Source organism: Ranitomeya variabilis, chromosome 2 (assembly GCF_051348905.1).
Source record: "Ranitomeya variabilis isolate aRanVar5 chromosome 2, aRanVar5.hap1, whole genome shotgun sequence".
Taxonomy (NCBI): Eukaryota; Metazoa; Chordata; class Amphibia; order Anura; family Dendrobatidae; genus Ranitomeya; species Ranitomeya variabilis.
In genome coordinates, this window is record NC_135233.1 from 274,388,941 (window position 1) to 274,408,572 (window position 19,632).

A 19,632-nucleotide genomic window follows, 5' to 3' on the forward strand; every position below is an offset into this window, starting at 1 on the left:
CCCAAGATATTAGGACCATCCACAATTTGCATAGTTTTATGTGCTCCCTCAAAACACACTTATTCAGAGCGGCCTATTACGTTCACTAATCAAAGTCATTTTATGTTTGTGTGTGTGTAGCCCATTCACTATCTCCATCTATCCCCCACTCCCTGAAGATGGCTGGACCATCATTGTAAATGCATCATTGTAAATACACACCTGTGCTTTGTATCTCCCCCACCTCATTGTAGATTGTAAGCTCTCACGAGCAGGGGCGTCTTATTTTGCTTTAATTACTGTATTGTTAACGTTGTTTCTTATGACTGTTGTGTTTGAAACTGTTAAACTGTAAGCACAGCGGAATATGTTGGCGCTATATAAATAAAGATTATTATTTTATTATTATTATTATTATTATTATTATTATTATTATGAAATGGTAAAAAAAAAAAGTGCACATAAATCTCAAAAACCTGTTTCGCCATTAAAAATGCAGTGTTTGCCTTAAAACAAACAAAAAAGTACAAATATTATTGCCTTGTCCGGAGCGACGCGAACTATAAAACTCATCATGTTCCTAATAAAAAAATGGGTATAGGGCGGTTTGAATCGGAGCGCTAAATGGGTAACCCCAGAAGAGAAGAAAGAGGGAGGGGGAAGTGCAGAGTCCCCGCAGCTCCAGCTGAACACCTCCAATGGAGGGTAAAGTACAGGGTAATAAAAGAGCTCAGTCCAAGGAGCGCCAAAGGAAGAACTCTGACACCAAGTTGGAGTTGACCACAACGCGTTTTAGCCGACAATCCGTCTTCATCAGGTGAAAATTCCACCTGATGAAGACGGCTTGCCCGTCCAACTTGGTGTCAGAGTTCTTCCTTTGGCGCTCCTTGGACTGAGCTCTTTTATTACCCTGTCATGTTCCCAATGGCTCAGAAGTTTGCATGATTAATTAGTAGCGTTGCCTTTAGATTGCCTAATTTGGGCCAAATATTTCCGCTCCCCTTCCATAAGCATCTCTCGGTAATTGCTGACGTTTCGGCCCATTTCTCCTCTCAGGACTGGTGGAGCTGAGCCCGTTTTGTATACCTTCTCGCTTACACACGCTTTTTCAGTTCGGCCTGCACGTTTTCTTTAGAATTGAGGTCAGGGCCTCGCAATTACCTTCACTTTGTTGTCTGTAAGCCATTTTGCTGCACCTTTGTAATGATGCTTGGGGCATTATCCATTTGGGAGAGCCATTTGCCCCCAAGTTTTAACTTTTTGGTTGAGGTGTTGAGATGCTACTTTCATATTTTCCTTCCTCACAGTATCACCTATTTTGTGACGTGTGCCGCTCCCTCCTGTAGCAAAGCCCCCCATACCAGACCCTGTCACACCCATACTTTGCACTTACGATTGATTTTCGGTTTGTAACACTCCTTTTTCCTCCCAATAGTCATTATATACAAACAATTCCATTTTTACTTAAAGACATTTCTCCAAAACCATGTTAGTCCCCATGTTTTATGAGCGGATATCGTCCATACACAGCAATAGATGCAGAAAAACACACACACATGAATTCGCAACGCTCTGCAGCAGGAATGAATACAAAAACAACACGTGTAAGCCGCACATGACTTATCAATAAAGTTTTGTCAAAGCCAAATATTAGCAACTATGTAAAAAAGAAAGCAACTTTGCACATGACTATCAATAAAGTTTTGTCAAAGCCAAAAATTTGCAAATATGTAAAAAAGCAACTTTATTTAAAACATGACTTGCCAAAAAAAAAAAAACAGCTATGATGCTAAGTGCATGTAAGCTGAGGACTGCCACCATGCTTGTATGTTATGTAACTGGTCACCAAGCCACAGCCGCGAGCACAGGGCTGGGACAGCAGGGGCAGAGAGCAGGGGCAGAGAGCAGGGGCAGAGAGCAGGGGCAGCCGCCGCCAGCAGCCCGGGACAGGGCATTGTGTGGGAGCCGGAGCCCGGACTCCCTGTGGCCTCCACTCCCTCCTCGCCCTCTCACGCTAAGAAAGGACTCGGAGCGTGTAATGAGAGCAGCGGCCACTAGACAGCGCTGTGTGGGAGGAGGCAGCTTAGAGCGGAGAAGGGCGGAGATCAGGGCGTGGCTCTTGGCGAGGCTCTCGTTTACTTGGAGGCGGGGAGAGCCTGTAGGAGGCGGGGTTACGGGTCGGGCTGAGTGCGGGTGGGCGTGGCTACCGGCTGGAGGACGGAGCTGTCCCGTGTGTGCAGCGCCGCCTCGCTCCGCTTTGCTCCGGGGAGTAGTTTCATGTGCAGCCTCGTAAGAAGCTCAGCGGCGGAGAGTCATGGTGCCGTAGTCCGCGCAGAGCAGAGAGAAGCCGAGCACCGGCCTGCGCCTTCCTGCCTGCGCTGCCCCCTGCTACTGACCAGCATGGCACCCCGGAGTGAGCCCGAGCAGCCTGCAGCGGACCCCTCCCTGTGCCCGGACTCCTCCTCTCTCCAGCACTCGGGGTGCAGTTGTCCCAGGAGTTGCGGCAGCTGCCGGCTCTTCCTCGGCTTCTTCGCTCTGTCGCTCTCTTTGCACATAGTCACCATCTGCTGCTATCTGGAGCTGCGCCGGGAGATGGCAGCGGGGAAGTTCGCGCGGGGCTCCGGCCCTGGGACCACGGACGAGGAAGGGGACTTCTCCCAGCACCGGAGGACGGCGGTGCGGCTGTCTGACCTGCAGCACCCGGGGGCCGGCGACCAGGTGAGTGCGGCCGGGGACACCTGGAGCGTGCGGTGTCAGGGCAGCGGGAACTGCCGCGTGATGTCATACCCCCTGGCCGCGTGATGTCATACTCCCGGGGTGCGTGATGTCATACTCCCGGGGTGCGTGATGTCATACTCCCGGGGTGCGTGATGTCCTACTGCCGGGGTGCGTGATGTCCTACTGCCGGGGTGCGTGATGTCCTACTCGCGGGGTGCGTGATGTCCTACTCGCGGGGTGCGTGATGTCCTACTGCCGGGGTGCGTGATGTCCTACTGCCGGGGTGCGTGATGTCCTACTGCCGGGGTGCGTGATGTCCTACTGCCGGGGTGCGTGATGTCCTACTCCCGGGGTGCGTGATGTCCTACTCGCGGGGTGCGTGATGTCCTACTCGCGGGGTGCGTGATGTCCTACTCGCGGGGTGCGTGATGTCCTACTCGCGGGGTGCGTGATGTCCTACTCGCGGGGTGCGTGATGTCCTACTCGCGGGGTGCGTGATGTCCTACTCGCGGGGTGCGTGATGTCCTACTCGCGGGGTGCGTGATGTCCTACTCGCGGGGTGCGTGATGTCCTACTGCCGGGGTGCGTGATGTCCTACTCCCGGGGTGCGTGATGTCCTGCTGCCGGGGTGCGTGATGTCCTACTCGCGGGGTGCGTGATGTCCTACTCGCGGGGTGCGTGATGTCCTACTCGCGGGGTGCGTGATGTCCTACTCGCGGGGTGCGTGATGTCCTACTCGCGGGGTGCGTGATGTCCTACTCGCGGGGTGCGTGATGTCCTACTCGCGGGGTGCGTGATGTCCTACTCGCGGGGTGCGTGATGTCCTACTGCCGGGGTGCGTGATGTCCTACTGCCGGGGTGCGTGATGTCCTACTGCCGGGGTGCGTGATGTCCTACTGCCGGGGTGCGTGATGTCCTACTCCCGGGGTGCGTGATGTCCTGCTGCCGGGGTGCGTGATGTCCTACTCGCGGGGTGCGTGATGTCCTACTCGCGGGGTGCGTGATGTCCTACTCGCGGGGTGCGTGATGTCCTACTCGCGGGGTGCGTGATGTCCTACTCGCGGGGTGCGTGATGTCCTACTCGCGGGGTGCGTGATGTCCTACTCGCGGGGTGCGTGATGTCCTACTCGCGGGGTGCGTGATGTCCTACTCGCGGGGTGCGTGATGTCCTACTCGCGGGGTGCGTGATGTCCTACTCGCGGGGTGCGTGATGTCCTACTCGCGGGGTGCGTGATGTCCTACTCGCGGGGTGCGTGATGTCCTACTCGCGGGGTGCGTGATGTCCTACTCGCGGGGTGCGTGATGTCCTACTCGCGGGGTGCGTGATGTCCTACTCGCGGGGTGCGTGATGTCCTACTCGCGGGGTGCGTGATGTCCTACTCGCGGGGTGCGTGATGTCCTACTCGCGGGGTGCGTGATGTCCTACTCGCGGGGTGCGTGATGTCCTACTCGCGGGGTGCGTGATGTCCTACTCGCGGGGTGCGTGATGTCCTACTCGCGGGGTGCGTGATGTCCTACTCGCGGGGTGCGTGATGTCCTACTCGCGGGGTGCGTGATGTTCTACTCGCGGGGTGCGTGATGTCCTACTCCCGGGGTGCGTGATGTCCTACGTTCTGGGTGCTGCAAAGAATAGGGAGACAGAAAAGCGCAATAGGGTCTTATCCACGTTACAAAGGAGAGAATATATCATGAAGTTTGCTCACCTGGTTAGGATGAGATAAAGGCATACAGACTGGCGGCTGCTGCAGATCCACAGGTCATCCACGACCAAAAGAAATCATATATTCAAAGGGAATTTGTAGATATACTCCGCGATGCCGCAAGGATAAATGCAGGAAAAGTATCAAAGATTCTCAGTGGTTTATTCTACGCATTTCGGGGGTCTCATGCCCCTTCATCAGGAAATGCCACAGGGGGCATGAGATATTTTTCCTGAATTTGTCCTTGCGGCAGCACAGAGTATATCTACAAATTCCCTTTGAATATATAGTCCTGGGTGTGTGGTGTTATCATATCGTGTGATGTGATCTTCTCCATACTGTGTCCTGGGTTGCAGAGGGGACAGTGGGGTTGTGTGATGTAGACTCCTGTGACGTCCCTTGTGCTGTGTGATGTGACACCTGTGCAACACATCTGGGTATTGGTGACCATATTACTGAGCATCACTGCCACCCAGAGCAGACGTGCAGCGGTCCCAGATGGGTGGGACGGGCTGTAATATTGGGGTTAGTGATCTGTGGTACAGGGTAATAGAGGTTGGAGTACTATGTTATTGTGGAGTAGCTGCAGGATAATAGAAGTTGTAGTATTTGGAGTACAGAGAAGGAGTACCAGGGTTATCGGTGTTGTAGTATTGGGAGTACAGAGGAGGAGTACCAGGGTTATCGGTGTTGTAGTATTGGGAGTACAGTGGAGGAGTACCAGGGTTATCGGTGTTGTAGTATTGGGAGTACAGAGGAGGAGTACCAGGGTTATCGGTGTTGTAGTATTGGGAGTACAGTGGAGAAGTACCAGGGTTATCGGTGTTGTAGTATTGGGAGTACAGTGGAGGAGTACCAGGGTTATCGGTGTTGTATTTATGGGAGTACAGAGGAGGAGTACCAGGGTTATCGTTTTTTGTAGTATTGGGAGTACAGAGGAGGAGTACCAGGGTTATCGGTGTTGTAGTATTTGGAGTACAGAGGGGGAGTACCAGGGTTATCGGTGTTGTAGTATTGGGAGTACAGAGGAGGAGTACCAGGGTTATCAGTGCTGTAGTATTTGGAGTACAGAGGAGGAGTACCAGGGTTATAGGTGTTGTAGTATTGGGAGTACAGAGGAGGAGTACCAGGGTTATCGGTGTTGTAGTATTGGGAGTACAGAGGGGGAGTACCAGGGTTATCGGTGTTGTAGTATTGGGAGTACAGAGGAGGAGTACCAGGGTTATCGGTGCTGTAGTATTTGGAGTACAGAGGAGGAGTACCAGGGTTATAGGTGTTGTAGTATTGGGAGTACAGAGGAGGAGTACCAGGGTTATCGGTGTTGTAGTATTGGGAGTACAGAGGGGGAGTACCAGGGTTATCGGTGTTGTAGTATTTGGAGTACAGAGGAGGAGTACCAGGGTTATAGGTGTTGTAGTATTGGGAGTACAGAGGAGGAGTACCAGGGTTATCGGTGTTGTAGTATTGGGAGTACAGAGGAGGAGTACCAGGGTTATCGGTGCTGTAGTATTTGGAGTACAGAGGAGGAGTACCAGGGTTATAGGTGTTGTAGTATTGGGAGTACAGTGGAGGAGTACCAGGGTTATCGGTGTTGTAGTATTGGGAGTACAGAGGAGGAGTACCAGGGTTATCGATGTTGTAGTATTGGGAGTACAAAGGAGGAGTACCAGGGTTATCGGTGTTGTATTATTGGGAGTACAGAGGAGTACCAGGGTTAGGCTACTTTCACACTAGCGTCGGGCACTGCACGTCGCAATGCATCGTTGTGGAGAAAAAACGCATCCTGCAAAGTTGCCCGCAGGATGCGTTTTTTTTTCCATAGACTTTTATTAGTGACGCATTGCGACACGGTTGCATCGTGTTTTGGCGGACCGCCGCCACAAAAAAAGTTACATGTAACTTTTTTTGTGCGTCGAGACCGCCATTTTCAACCGCGCGTGTGCGGCCGAAACTCCGCCCCATCCTCCCCGGACTTTGCAATGGGGCAGCGGAAGCGTCCTAAGACTGCTTCCGCTGCCCATGTCGGGCATTTTTTTCACAGTATGCGTCGGTACGTCGGGCCGACGCAGCGCGACGGCCCCGTACCGACGCTAGTGTGAAAGCAGCCTTATCGGTGTTGTAGTATTGGGAGTATAGAGGAGGAGTACCAGGGTTATCGGTGTTGTATATCTGTCATATATCTGTTATCATATATCATGTTATCTGTCATATAGATGTGTAACCTGTAAATAGTATAAGGCCATGTTCACACATTCAGTATTTGTTCCTCTCCTGGTTTTGGCTACAAATACTGATGTAAAATACTGACCAATCAGAGGAAAAGTAGAATAGAAACACTTCACCACTTCTGGATTTATCACCCACTCCTGGATACTGATGGTGTGCACGTGGCGTTGGGCGTCCCAGTGAACGCACCTTGTAGTATAAGGCCTTGAGCTGCCTGATTTATGGATATAGGGGGGTGTTTGTAGTCGCCATTATCAGCAAGTCTCATTGAACACACTAGCTTGGGCTGCCGGTACACGATGAGTAGTGTAACAACCTCTCGAGGTGGGATGGTGTCCTTCTTGTAGATGTCTATTGAGGATATAATCCATTGTATACAAACATGACATTAGGACTCCTGTGTGACATTTTCTGATGCGGTTTCATGCCTCATTTGAACACTGAAGCCATTAAAAAGCTTAAAGAACATTGCTCATAATGATGGGAAAGCTGTTTTTCAGTTCTGAGATGCCGATGCACAGGTCTGGTCCCAGGCTCCTCTGCCAGAGGCCAGTGTAAGAAGAAGAGGTCTGTGTAGTCTCAGGGGGGAGAGCCTGTAATACTTATATATTAGTAAGTGCCACTAAATTTCCCCTACACATAGTGCTGTGCATAGTAAGAACACATTCAAAAATAGAAATGTTCATAGGATTATTATTACCAATTAACAAAATGTGAAGTAAATGATCATAGAAGAAAGGTAAATCCTACTCATATTTGGAGACAACTCTTTGCCTTCATAACAGAATCACTTCTTATAGGTACAAGTGCACAAAATCAGGGATTTTAAAGAATATAGTCGATTGTAGGAGTTATCAGTTTTACCAAGCAAGTGATAACGATCATAACTTTCAAATGTAGGTGGAAACTGTCATAAACTGAAACAGAAACTGGTGTGTAGGAGGCTAATAGCTGAATGAGAACCAGCCAAATTCTGCAACAAAAGTGAGGTTGTGGAAAAGAGTTTCATGTTAGGCTACTTTCACACTAGCGTTAACTGCAATCCGTCACAATGCGTCGTTTTGCAGAAAAAACGCATCCTGCAAAAGTGCTTGCAGGATGCGTTTTTTCCCCATAGACTAACATTAAGCGACGTATTGCGACGGATTGACACACGTCGCAACCGTCGTGCGACGGTTGCGCCGTGTTGTGGCGGACCGTCGGCACAAAAAAACGCTACATGTAACGTTTTTTGCCGCCGACGGTCCGCTTTTTCCGACCGTGCATGCGCGGCCGGAACTCCGCCCCCACCTCCCCGCACTTCCCCGCACCTCACAATGGGGCAGCGGATGCGCTGGAAAAATGCATCCGCTGCCCCCGTTGTGCAACGCAGAGAACGCTAGCGTCGGTAAACTCGGCCCGACGCACTGCGACGGGCCGAGCCCGACGCTAGTGTGAAAGTAGCCTAACATGTCATACATTATGGGAAGACTGGGCACTGCAACAAGACACAAGGTAGTTATACTGCATCAACAAGTTCTCTCCCAGGCAAATATTTCAAAGCAGACTGGGGTTTCCTGTTCCAGCTCTTTGGAAGAAGCACCAACAAATGGGCAACTGAGGTCAACAGACACACTGGTTGGCCATCTAAAGTTAGGCCAGCAGATGAAAGGCACATCATGCATAATTCCCTTTGGAGATGTCCAGCAGTGCCATCAGCTCAAAGCTGGTAGAGGGAAAAAGTCTGGCCAGAAGTGGACTTCATCGAAGAAGCCATACCTTTGACATGGGAGGAAGGCCAAGTCAACTCAATTATGCACAAAAATGTAGGAACTGGCAGCAGGTGTTTTGGACTGAGCAGTCAAAATGTGTGAAGCACTTGGCTGTAATGAAGACAGTTTTTTCACCTATGGGCTGAAGGACCATACAATGAGTGTCTGCCGTCAACAGTCAAGCATGGTGGAGGTTCCTGGCATGTTTAGCTCTGCATTTCAGCAAATGGAGGTGGGGATTTTCTGAGAAATTCAGGCAGATACTTATCCAGCATACAATACCAAAGCCAAACTTATGGCTAATGTTATAAAGAATGTAAAGAATTGCAAGGAGTCCTGGAAGTGATAATCTGGCCCCATTGAGCCCTGATATCAGCATCATCAAATCTGTCTGAGATTACATGAAGAGACGGGTTTGCAGAAGCCTACATCCATAGGTCTGCAGTTAGCTCTCCAAGGTGTTTGGAACGACCTCCAAGTCGGGTTCCTTCAAAAACTGTTTGAGTTCTCCTAGAAGAACTGATGCTGTTTAGAAGGCAAAGTGTGGTCACGCCAAATATTGATTTGGTTACGATTTCTTTGTTCATTCACCTTGGTTTTTGTTAAATTATAAAAATAAACTATTCACACTTCTAGTTTTTTAAACATTCTTACATTGTAGTATTTTTTTTTCAACACCTGTTCACACTCTTGCACAGTACTGCATATTGGCCTACAGCTTTCAGATTTGCCTTTTTTTCAGCATACGGTACTGTATGTTGGTATTTTAAGACTATTATTTCATTTGTATTTAAAGACTGTGGTTCATCATATTAGACTTTCTGCAAAGTTTATTTAAAAATTATATGATCCTAACCCTGAAAAATGCATCAAAAGTGTCGACCACTGTGTCTCCATTTTGTCCACTATCTATTGTCACATTGTATTGATCTCTAGCCATGGAGATGATTACCTGGATTCCAGGAATGGGTGGTGGGACGGTATTTCTGGCAATGGCTGGCACAATGCAAGCTGACAGATGAGTGACATGAACTTTTTTTTTTGTGGTGGAAGAATCCTAATGAAGACTTACCCCCCTGAAAGCGCAGACAGAGTATCCAGAACAGCGAGTTGGATCAGATCCTACACTTATTAGATTACTCCGTGCACCCATGAGAGCAGCAATAACCATGGTTTTATATAAGTTTTGTGTACTAGAACACAAATACTTAGACGCCCTGTAGTTTAGCCCTCAAATGTTTAGGAGTTAATGGTTTCTTTTTTTGTTTGTGGTAAGAATATTGTAACAGATGCCTGATCTCATTACACTTTTTTTGTTTTATTTTTGCTGGAAACTGTAAGAGCATGTAATAGTCTACAATTGGAAAAAAAATAAAGCTCCGAGGCACGCTGAGAGATCAGCCAAAGTTGTAGGCCATGGTTAGATGCACAGTCACAATGTCCAAAATGTATTTATTTCTTTTTTGGGGGTTGTGAGGTTAATAAAAAGGAAAAAATAACATCTAAGTTAAGACACATGGAATATTTTTGTCTTATTACTTCGATATGAAAAAAATACCACCTGCCAGCCTCATGTGGGTCCATCTCAAGAAGGAAGCATTTCTACGTTTGCATGTATTAGTACATTGTGCCATGTACTCTCGAAGTTGAGACATTTTTTATTTTATTTAATAAGATACTGTATTGTTAGGATTATAAGACGCTCTTGATTATAAGACGCACCCCAAATTTTCATAGGAAAAAACTTTTTTTTAACAAAATGGTACTTATAATCCATGCGTCTTATTGCTTACCGGGGGTGGTGGCTGCGGGGAGGCGGGGGTCCCAGGGTCGCTGGTGGAGGAGGCAAGAGTGGAGCGTTGCCTCAAGCTGGAATAAGTGGGTGTTCCAAAGTGTGGCAGGCCGCTGCGGGTGTGCCGGTGGCGGTGCTGTGCTGTAATATAGGAACATGGTTATTAAGGTTGAAGGAAGACTTTAAGTCCATCTAATTCAACCTCCACCGGGACACAGCGCAGCACCGCCATCCGGACACCCGCAGCGGCACGCCGATAAGGCTACTTTCACACTAGCGTTAACTGCAATACGTCGCAATGCGTCGTTTTGCCGAAAAAACACATCCTGCAAAAGTGCTTGCAGGATGCGTTTTTTCTGCATTGACTAACATTAGCGACGCATTTGCGACACATTGACACACGTCGCAACCGTCGTGCGACGGTTGCGCCGTGTTGTGGCAGACCGTCGGGAGCAAAAAACGTTACATGTAACGTTTTTTGCTCCCGACGGTCCGCTTTTTCTGACCGCGCATGCGCGGCCGGAACTCCGCCCCCACCTCCCCGCACTTCCCCACACCTCACAATGGGGCAGCGGATGCGCTGGAAAAATGCATCCGCTGCCCCCGTTGTGCGGCGCAGAGAACGCTAGTGTCGGGAACGTCGGCCCGACGCACCGCGACGGGCCGAGCCCGACGCTAGTGTGAAAGTAGCCTAAGGTATATCTGCATTATAAGACGCACCCCCATTTCCCCCCCAAATTTGGGGGGGAGAAAGTGCGTCTTATCCAAAAAATTTGGTACATTGCAAAGTTTCTTCTCTTCACTATAGATTTTTGAAATAATAAAAATTAGTACAAGGAAATATACATTTTAAATTATTTCGGAAATCTAAGTTTATTTCAGGAATCTATAGTGAAGAGAAGAAACTTTGCAATGTATCTTATTAAATAAATTATTTTTCCAACCCACTTAGAGTGCATTTACATTACTAGAGACATTTACAGAGAACATGCTTTTCTAGAAATCTTTCTTCCAACTAATCAGGCAGCCGAAACAGGCCACTAATCAAGTGATAAAATTGTTCGTTCATTGAGTGAAATGACTTTTAAGCTTGCTTAAAAATCATTGTTCTTGACAGCACATCGTCCTGTGTAAACAGGACATCAGCACCAAGAACAATAAGGCTATTTTCACACATTACTTTTTTTTCTCCAGCCAAAACCTGGTCTCTTGGCGGTAAAAAAAAATTAAAAAAAATCTGCAGACAAGAGTTGCTGGCTTTTTTGCGTTTTTTTTTTGCTTACGTTTTCAAAATCTTTGCTTCCGCCATATTAGCATGAACAGTACAAGGTGTAAGGCCAACCAATGCAAGACATACGTAAAACCATAAAACATTTTTGGAATAATGGGCAATTTGATTAAATTAGCTAGTGGAAAAGGTTTTATATGCCTGAAAAAATATTGACTATTCTGAGCAAAAAAGTTCATATGAGTTGATAAAAAAATACACAATTGCATATGTGAAAACTGCAGGGAGAGTTGAATTGGTCCCGCATAGTTTACCTAAGACATTGGCAGGGCATTGAGTTGGTTGGGCACGGTTTACCTTCATACATTGGTCAGGGCCATTCAGCTGGTCGGGTATTGTTCATTGAAATGATCAGGTTTATTTTACTTTACAGACATCACTAATTTAATTACTAATACTAAGGCCGGAGTCACACTACAGCGAGATACGGCCGAGTCTCGCAGGTTAAAAACAAGCTCCGGCACTCCGAAGCGGAGCGTGCGGCTCCATGTGTTGCTATGCGGCCTCACGCTCCGCTCTGGAGTGCCGGTGCCAGAACTTGGTTTTAACTTGCGAGACTCGCACGTATCTCGCTGTGTGTGATCCCGACCTAACTGCCAGGCTCATACTAAGATGTTTTAGTTTAACCCCAAAGTTTTCACCTTCCTGACCAGTCCAATTTTTTTCAATTCTGACCACTGTCACTTAGAGGTCATAACTCTGGATCGCTTCTATGGATCCCACTGATTCTGTGATTTTATTTTTGTGACATATTGTACTGTGTGATAGTGGTAAAATTTCTTTGATCTGACTTAGATTATTTGTGAAAAAATCATAAATGTGCCAAAAATGTTGCAATTTTTAAACTTTTAATTTTTATGCCCTTAAATCAGTCAAGTCACACAAAATAGTTAATAAATAACATTTTCCACATGTCTACTCTACATCAGCACAATTTTTGAAACTTTTTTTTAAGTTATAAGGGTTACAAGTTCTCGAAAACTACTTTTGAGGCAAAGCTCAGAAGGGAAGAAGCGCCATATTTTCCTGCACTGGTTTGTGTGCCATGTCACATTGGCAGAGCCCCTGAGGTGCCAACACAGCAGAACTCTCCCCCCCAAACCTCCTCCCATAAGTGACCCCATTTTACAAACTACACCTCTCAATGAATTCATCTAGGGTTGCAGTGATCATATTGAAACCACAGGTGCATCACCGAATTTTATACCATTGGGCAGTGAAGACAAAATAATTAACCCCTTCCCGACCTTTGACGCCACGTAGGCGTCATGAAAGTCTGTGCCAATCCGACCTGTGACGCCTATGTGGCCTCATGGAATGATCGCGTCCCTGCAGATCGGGTGAAAGGGTTAACTCCAATTTCACCTGATCTGCAGGGACAGGCGGAGTGGTACTTCAGCCTAGGGGGGGTGGCTTCACACCCCCGTGGCTACGATCGCTCTGATTGGCTGTTTCACTTTCAACAGCCAATCAGAGCGATTTGTAATATTTCACTATGAAAACTGGTGAAATATTACAATCCAGCCATGACCGATGCTGCAATATCATCGGCCATGGCTGGAAACACTGGTCTGCACCCCCGCACTGCCACCGATCTCCTCCCCAGTCCTCCATCCTGTCCTCCGCTCCCCTCCGTTGTCCTGTCCGCTCCCCCATTCTCCTGTCCACTCCCCCCGTGCTCCGATCCCACCCCCCTGCTCCGATCACCCCCCCATGCTCCGATCCCCCCCCTCATACTTACCGAGCTTCCCGTCTGTCTTCTCCACGGGCGCCGCCATCTTCCAAAATGGAAAAAAACACTGGAAATCCGCGGTAAATCCGCAGGTAAAACGCAGTGCTTTTTACCTGCGGATTTTTCAAAAATGGTGCGGAAAAATCTCACACGAATCCGCAACGTGGGCACACAGCCTTAGGGTTGGAATTAGAGTTGGGGTTGGAATTAGGGCTAGGGTTGGAAATAGGGTTAAGAATAGGCTTGTCATTATGGTTAGGGGTGTGTTGGGGTTAAAGTTGTGGTTGTGGTTGGGATTAGGGTTAGGATTAGGGTTAGGGTTGTGGTTAGGAGTGTATTGGGGTTAGGGTTGTGATTAGGGTTATGGCAGGAGTTGGGATTAGGGTTAGGGGTGTGTTGGGGTTAGTGTTGGAGTTAGAATTGACGAGTTTCCACTGTTTAGGCACATCAGGGGTCTCCAAACGCAACATGGCGCCACCATTGATTCCAGCCAATCTTGCGTTCAAAAAGTCAAATGGTGCTCCCTCCCTTCCGAGCCCTGATGTGCGCCCAAACAGTGGTTTACCCCCACATATGGGGTACCAGCATACTCAGGACAAATTGGGCAACAACTCTTGGGGTCCAATTTCTCATGTTACCCTTGCAAAAATAAAAAATTGCTTGCTAATACATACCGTATTTTTCGGACTATAAGACGCACCGGACTATAAGGCGCACCCAGGTTTTAGAGGTGGAAAATAGGGAAAAAAAATATTTGAAGCAAAAAAATGTGGTAAAATATTTAATAACATAAATAACATACTATTATATGTGGTGTTCTTATATATAATAGTATGTTATTATGTTGGAAGCTGCAGGACCAGTGTGGTGTCTGTACAGTACTATATGAAGATGCTGGAGGGTGAGTATAAGAATGGGGGCACAGGGCTGATATTGAAAGCACCACTCCAGCACTGAAAAATAGCACTGGAGTGCTGCTTTAAAATCCCATTGGAGAACTATAACTCCCAGCATGTCCTGCAGATCCTATGACATGCTGGGAGTTATAGTTCACCACAGAAGTGGCAGAGTGCTTTATTGTGTTTTGTAAAGACTAACCTCTTAATTGTGGCAGCCAGCCACTGTGGTGCGGTAAAAGCATCCCATGACTGCACACAGAGCCCTCCCTCTTGTTGCCTCTCCACAGCACAGGTAATGGAAGCCAGCAGACTCTAGTGTTGGAGTCTGAAGGACCTGTGATGATGTCAAGAAGAGGGAGGGCTCTGAGCTGCCATGTGATGCTCCAGCCCGCCCACTCCTGACATCACACAGGTCCTGTTTGTGCACAGCACTCGGCATCCAGGCATGGCAGGCAGGTATACAGCGATCTCCGGACCCTGCTGCTGCTGCTGCCTCCTCCCCAGGACACACAAATCTCCCTAGCTGCTGCAGCAATCAGCGCTGAGGAAGCCATGCGTGTCCCTGCTTAAGTGCAGTATTCATTTGCTGCTCCCGGCTCACCGCTCAGCTGATCGGTGGGCGGGGAGCCGCTAATGAATATTCACTGCACTTAATCATCGGGACCACGTGGTTTTCCCAGCGCTGATTCCGGGCAGCGGGGACATCCTGAAGTGGGATAACAGTGCGATCCCACTCACTGCTGCCCCCCTCCCCACATGCTACATCCGTACCATAAGACGCACCCACACTTTCCTCCCAAATTTGGAGGCAAAAAAGTGTGTCTTATGGTCGGAAAAATACGGTAATTTTTGAGGAAAGAAAAATGATTTTTTATTTTCACGGCTGTGCGTTATAAACTTCTGTGAAGCACTTAAGGGGTTCAAAGTGCTCACCACACATCTAGATAAGTTCCTTGGGGGGTCTAGTTTCCAAAATGGGGTCACTTGTGGGGGAGCTCCAATGTTTAGGCACACGGGGGCTCTCCAAACGCGACATGGTGTCCGCTAAAGATTGGAGCCAATTTTTCATTCAAAAAGTCAAATGGCGCTCCTTCCCTTCCGAGCCCTGCCATGCGCCCAAACAGTGGTTTACCCCCACATATGAGGTATCGGCATACTCAGGACAAATTGGACAACAACGTCCGTGGTCCAGTTTCTCCTTTTACCCTTGGGAAAATAAAAAAATTGTTGCTAAAAGATCATTTTTGTGACTAAAAAGTTAAATGTTCATTTTTTCCTTCCATGTTGCTTCTGCTGCTGTGAAACACCTGAAGGGTTAATAAACTTCTTGAATGTGGTTTTGAGCACCTTGAGGGGTGCAGTTTTTAGAATGGTGTCACTTTTGGGTATTTTCAGCCATATAGAACCCTCAAACTGACTTCAAATGTGAGGTGGTCCCTAAAAAAAAATGGTTTTGTAAATTTTGTTGTAAAAATGAGAAATCACTGGTCAAATTTTAACCCTTATAACTTCCTAGCAAAAAAAAATTTTGTTTCCAAAATTGTGCTGATGTAAAGTAGACATGTGGGAAATGTTATTTATTAACTATTTTGTGTCACATAACTCTCTGGTTTAACAGAATAAAAATTAAAAATGTGAAAATTTCGAAATTTTCGCCAAATTTCCGTTTTTTTCATAAATAAACTCAGAAATTATCGACCTAAATTAACCACTAACATGAAGCCCAATATGTCACGGAAAAACACTCTCAGAACCGCTAGGATCCGTTGAAGCGTTCCTGAGTTATTACCTCATAAAGGGACACTGGTCAGAATTGCAAAAAACGGCCAGGTCATTAAGGTCAAAATAGGCTGGGTCATGAAGGGGTTAAATTTTTACCACCAAAATTGCGTTAGCCCCAAGTTTTACATTTTGATACTGGGGAATTTGGTAGAAATGGCACCAAAATTTGTCCCACAATTTCTACAGAATGTGGCAATATCCCATATGTGGCTGTACAGTACTGCTTAGCCATACGGAGAGACTCTGGAGGAATGGAGCGCTATTTGCCTTCTGGAACGCAGGCTCCATATGAAGAGCCCCTAATTCCTAGAAGAACAGAATCCCCTCTCAAGTTATCACATTTTGGAAATTATACCCCTTTGGGAATTTGTCTTACAGGTGTAGTGCCGATTTTAACTCCATGGGTGTTTACCAGAAACAGGCAACAGTGGATATTGCCGAGTGAAAATTGCAAACTGCCATTGTAGTGATCAGTACATTGTAGTGACCAGTACGCTGTAGTGACCAGTACTTTCTGTCCAGCTCATGCTTCTGGAGACACGCACCTGTAAATTAGATGGCCTCTCATCGTGGACGCTATATGTGGTTTAGACACACTGTGGGGTTCAGAAGGGAGGGGGGGTATTTGGATTTGGGCATTCAGAATTTGCTGACTTTCTTTTGGTGGATGAGGAGTCATTTCTCTTTTCCAGAGCCTTTGTGCTACCAGTAACATGGAAGCACAGTATATTTCTGTTAACAGATGACAGACCTGAGTTAGGGCTTGCATTTTTGTGGATTGAGTTGAAGCTTTACATAACGTTAGGGATCACAGTTATCCAGCGCTTTACGCTGAGCACTTACTTTGGGGTTTCCATCTAAATCTCCAAGTGACGAGATTCAGATGAAACCCCCGAGGGATCCATTCACTATAATGAGGCACCAGAGTTACTCTGGTTTCTGTCTGGCCTCTGTTCAGCATTGCCCTTCTTTTCAGAAGTGTATAAAACTGTGGTCGATCGTGCTTTTATGCTCGACTAAAAATTTGGACACCTCCGGATCACAGGTCAGACGGTTTCCACGGTGCCTCAATCTGCCTCATTATAGGGAATCTTCCGCCAGAGGTTCCGTCTGAATCACGTATTTCAGAGATTTACATGGAAACCCCGATGTAAGCACTCATCACAAAGCGCAGGATAAATTTGAGCCAAGCCTTACTGCGATCTTTGGGAGGCAGAATGGAAAAATCAACAGCAGGTGAACAATTTTTTTAATTTATTTTTTTATGCTGTTCCTGGTGTGGTATAAGTGATTAGGCGACTTTCTTCTTCGGGTTGGTGCAATTACAGCAATACCAGATTTATATTGTGTTTTTATCTGCGGCCATACACTAAAAGATGCTTTTTATTGCAAAAGCTACGGAAGTTTTTGCATCCCCATTTTTAGATAGCTATAATTTTTCCATGTTTCGGCTGACAGTTATGTGACAGCTTGTTTTTTGCAGGACGTGTCGTCATTTTTATTGATACCATTTTCAGAGGCATGACATTTTTTGATCGCAGTTTATTTCAATTTTTGGGAGGTAGAATGAACAAAAAACAGCAATCCAGGAATTGTTTTTTGTTATACCATTCAGTGTGTGGTAAAATTGATAAGGCAGTTTTATTGTTCGGATCAGTACAATTACAGCGATACCACAGTTATATTGTTTTTTTTTATGTTTTGGTGCTCTTACACAGTTAAAACAATATTATTGAAAAAATAATAATTTTTGCATGGTTTTATTCTGAGAGCTATTACTTTTTTATTTTTTTTTTGATAGAGCTGTATGGTAGCTAGTTTTTTGCGGGACAAGTTGACGTTTTCAGCGGTACTATATTTACATTCGTCTTTTTGATTGTGTTTTATTGCACGGTAATCGGTATGATAAAACATTGTTTTTTGCCTTGTTTATTTTTTTCTTTACAGTGTTCACTGAAGGGGTAACTAGTGGGACAGTTTTATAGAGCGGGTCATTACGGATGCGGCGTCCCCAAATATGTGTACTTATTTTACATGTATTTATTGGAATTGTTCCAGGATATGACATCACTGTACAGTACCAGATCACTGATCTGATGCTCTGCAATGCTTCTGTACTGCAGAGCATCAGATCAGCATCTGACGGGCAGGGAAGGAGGCGTCTCAGCTCCTGCTCTTAGCAGGCACTGAGAAGCCACCTTGCCTGAAGGACCCAGCTGGGGGTCTCCATGAAGACCATCAGAAAAACACAATTGCATTGCGTTGTTCTGATGGGAGCATGCAGCTAGTACTCTCCCCACTCGATGCTCCTCGATGATGCTGTCACTACTGACAGCGGCATCAGAAGGGTTAAATGCCGCGATCGGTGCTAGCACATAGCTCACATAGAGCGGACACCCGCACCTGATCGCCGCGGCGCTTAGCATGAGCCTGCGCTATCAATGCACCGTTCATATACTTCTTTTTGCGGGAAAGTGGTCTCCAAACTTTGTAAAATACCTAAAATAACTCAGCAGATACTGACCTTGTCTGGGTCTAGTGCCGGCTCCCCACCGCTGTTCCCATTGTCAGTGCTTTAGCTGTAGCAGTGCTGGCGTGTCAACAGCGCTTATCGCTGAGCTCAGCGGCTGTGCCGAGGACTGGGACTTCTAATGATAAATTTCTGACCCATCTCGACTCCTCACACTTCTACCCTTTCTTCAATGCCTTCCACTGGTTCTGTGGAAGGGAAAGAACCAAATTCCCGGGATGATTGCTCTGATAATGCAACATATTATTGATATCTGTTTTCAGACTAGGTCCTATTCTGTAAACTAAGGTGAAACGTAATCTCTGAATGCGCTAGGGTAAGCTGTAAATCAGGGCGAGCACTATTGTATTGAAATGAGAACAGATTTTCAACCTTCCCTCCGCAAACCAGAAAGCATCAACTGTATTACATCATCAGCAATGGACCTTTCTTTGGACCTTAAACGTTCCAGCTACATAGACGTTGGCATATTTGTCCCCACATTGGACCCTGTGGTTGTTTACCAGTGCTGAAGATAACGTAATCGCCCCAACTAAAATAAATATTTCAGGGTTACATAGGAGTAGGTTGTTTTATAGTGACATCAGTTGACATAGAAAGTATTAAGTCATCTGCCAAGGAGAATCAACCCTCCTAAGCTGTCCATATGGACATGGTGGTCATAGAAAGCGGAATAAAATGATACATTGATATCTGCGATCCAATGTCTTATTCTAGAGAAATCCACAGTTTTCTTAATACGTAAATTATCTGGTAAGATCTAAGGGCAGGACATAGATCTCCCCGAGAATCTGCCTCCAGAGATTATTTTAAATGAAAGAAAGTGATACTAATATGAGACATATAATGACTGACAGCCCACTCTCCAGATCTACATGTCTCACACTGGTAACGCCTCCTTTCATTTTTAATAAAGTCTGGAGGCAGATTCTCCCAAAGATCCGAGTCCCATAGATCTTAACAGCTTTAAATGTATATGAAAAATGTGGATTTCTTTAGACTAAAATATCGAATCATATATCATGGTGTCATTTTATTCAGCTTCCTATGACCGGCGTGCCCGTATAGACGGCTTATGAAGGCTGATCCTACTGATAGATTTTGTTTAAACAAATGGCAATATTGATGCATAAGCATAAAAAAAAGGTCTGCTTATACTCCATATACCAAAATCAGACTGTTATTCCATAACTTATGTTGCCTTCCTGTTTCCCCTTACACCCCTGCAAGTGAGC

General features: G+C 46.5%; 1 protein-coding gene across 6 annotated transcripts in view; it reads left to right on the forward strand.

The window, feature by feature from the left end:
- Positions 1–2,059: 2,059 nt before the first annotated feature.
- Positions 2,060–19,632, forward strand: part of EDA (ectodysplasin A) — a 178,300-nt gene continuing 160,727 nt past the window's right edge. The window contains exon 1 of one of the 6 annotated variants that reach the window (XM_077284947.1): positions 2,060–2,697. In XM_077284947.1, the coding sequence (XP_077141062.1) occupies positions 2,257–2,697 (441 nt within the window). In that variant the 5' untranslated portion in view covers positions 2,060–2,256. The remainder of the gene's footprint in view (positions 2,698–19,632) is intronic. The other 5 variants (XM_077284943.1, XM_077284945.1, XM_077284942.1 and 2 more) reach the window with 5 other exon arrangements.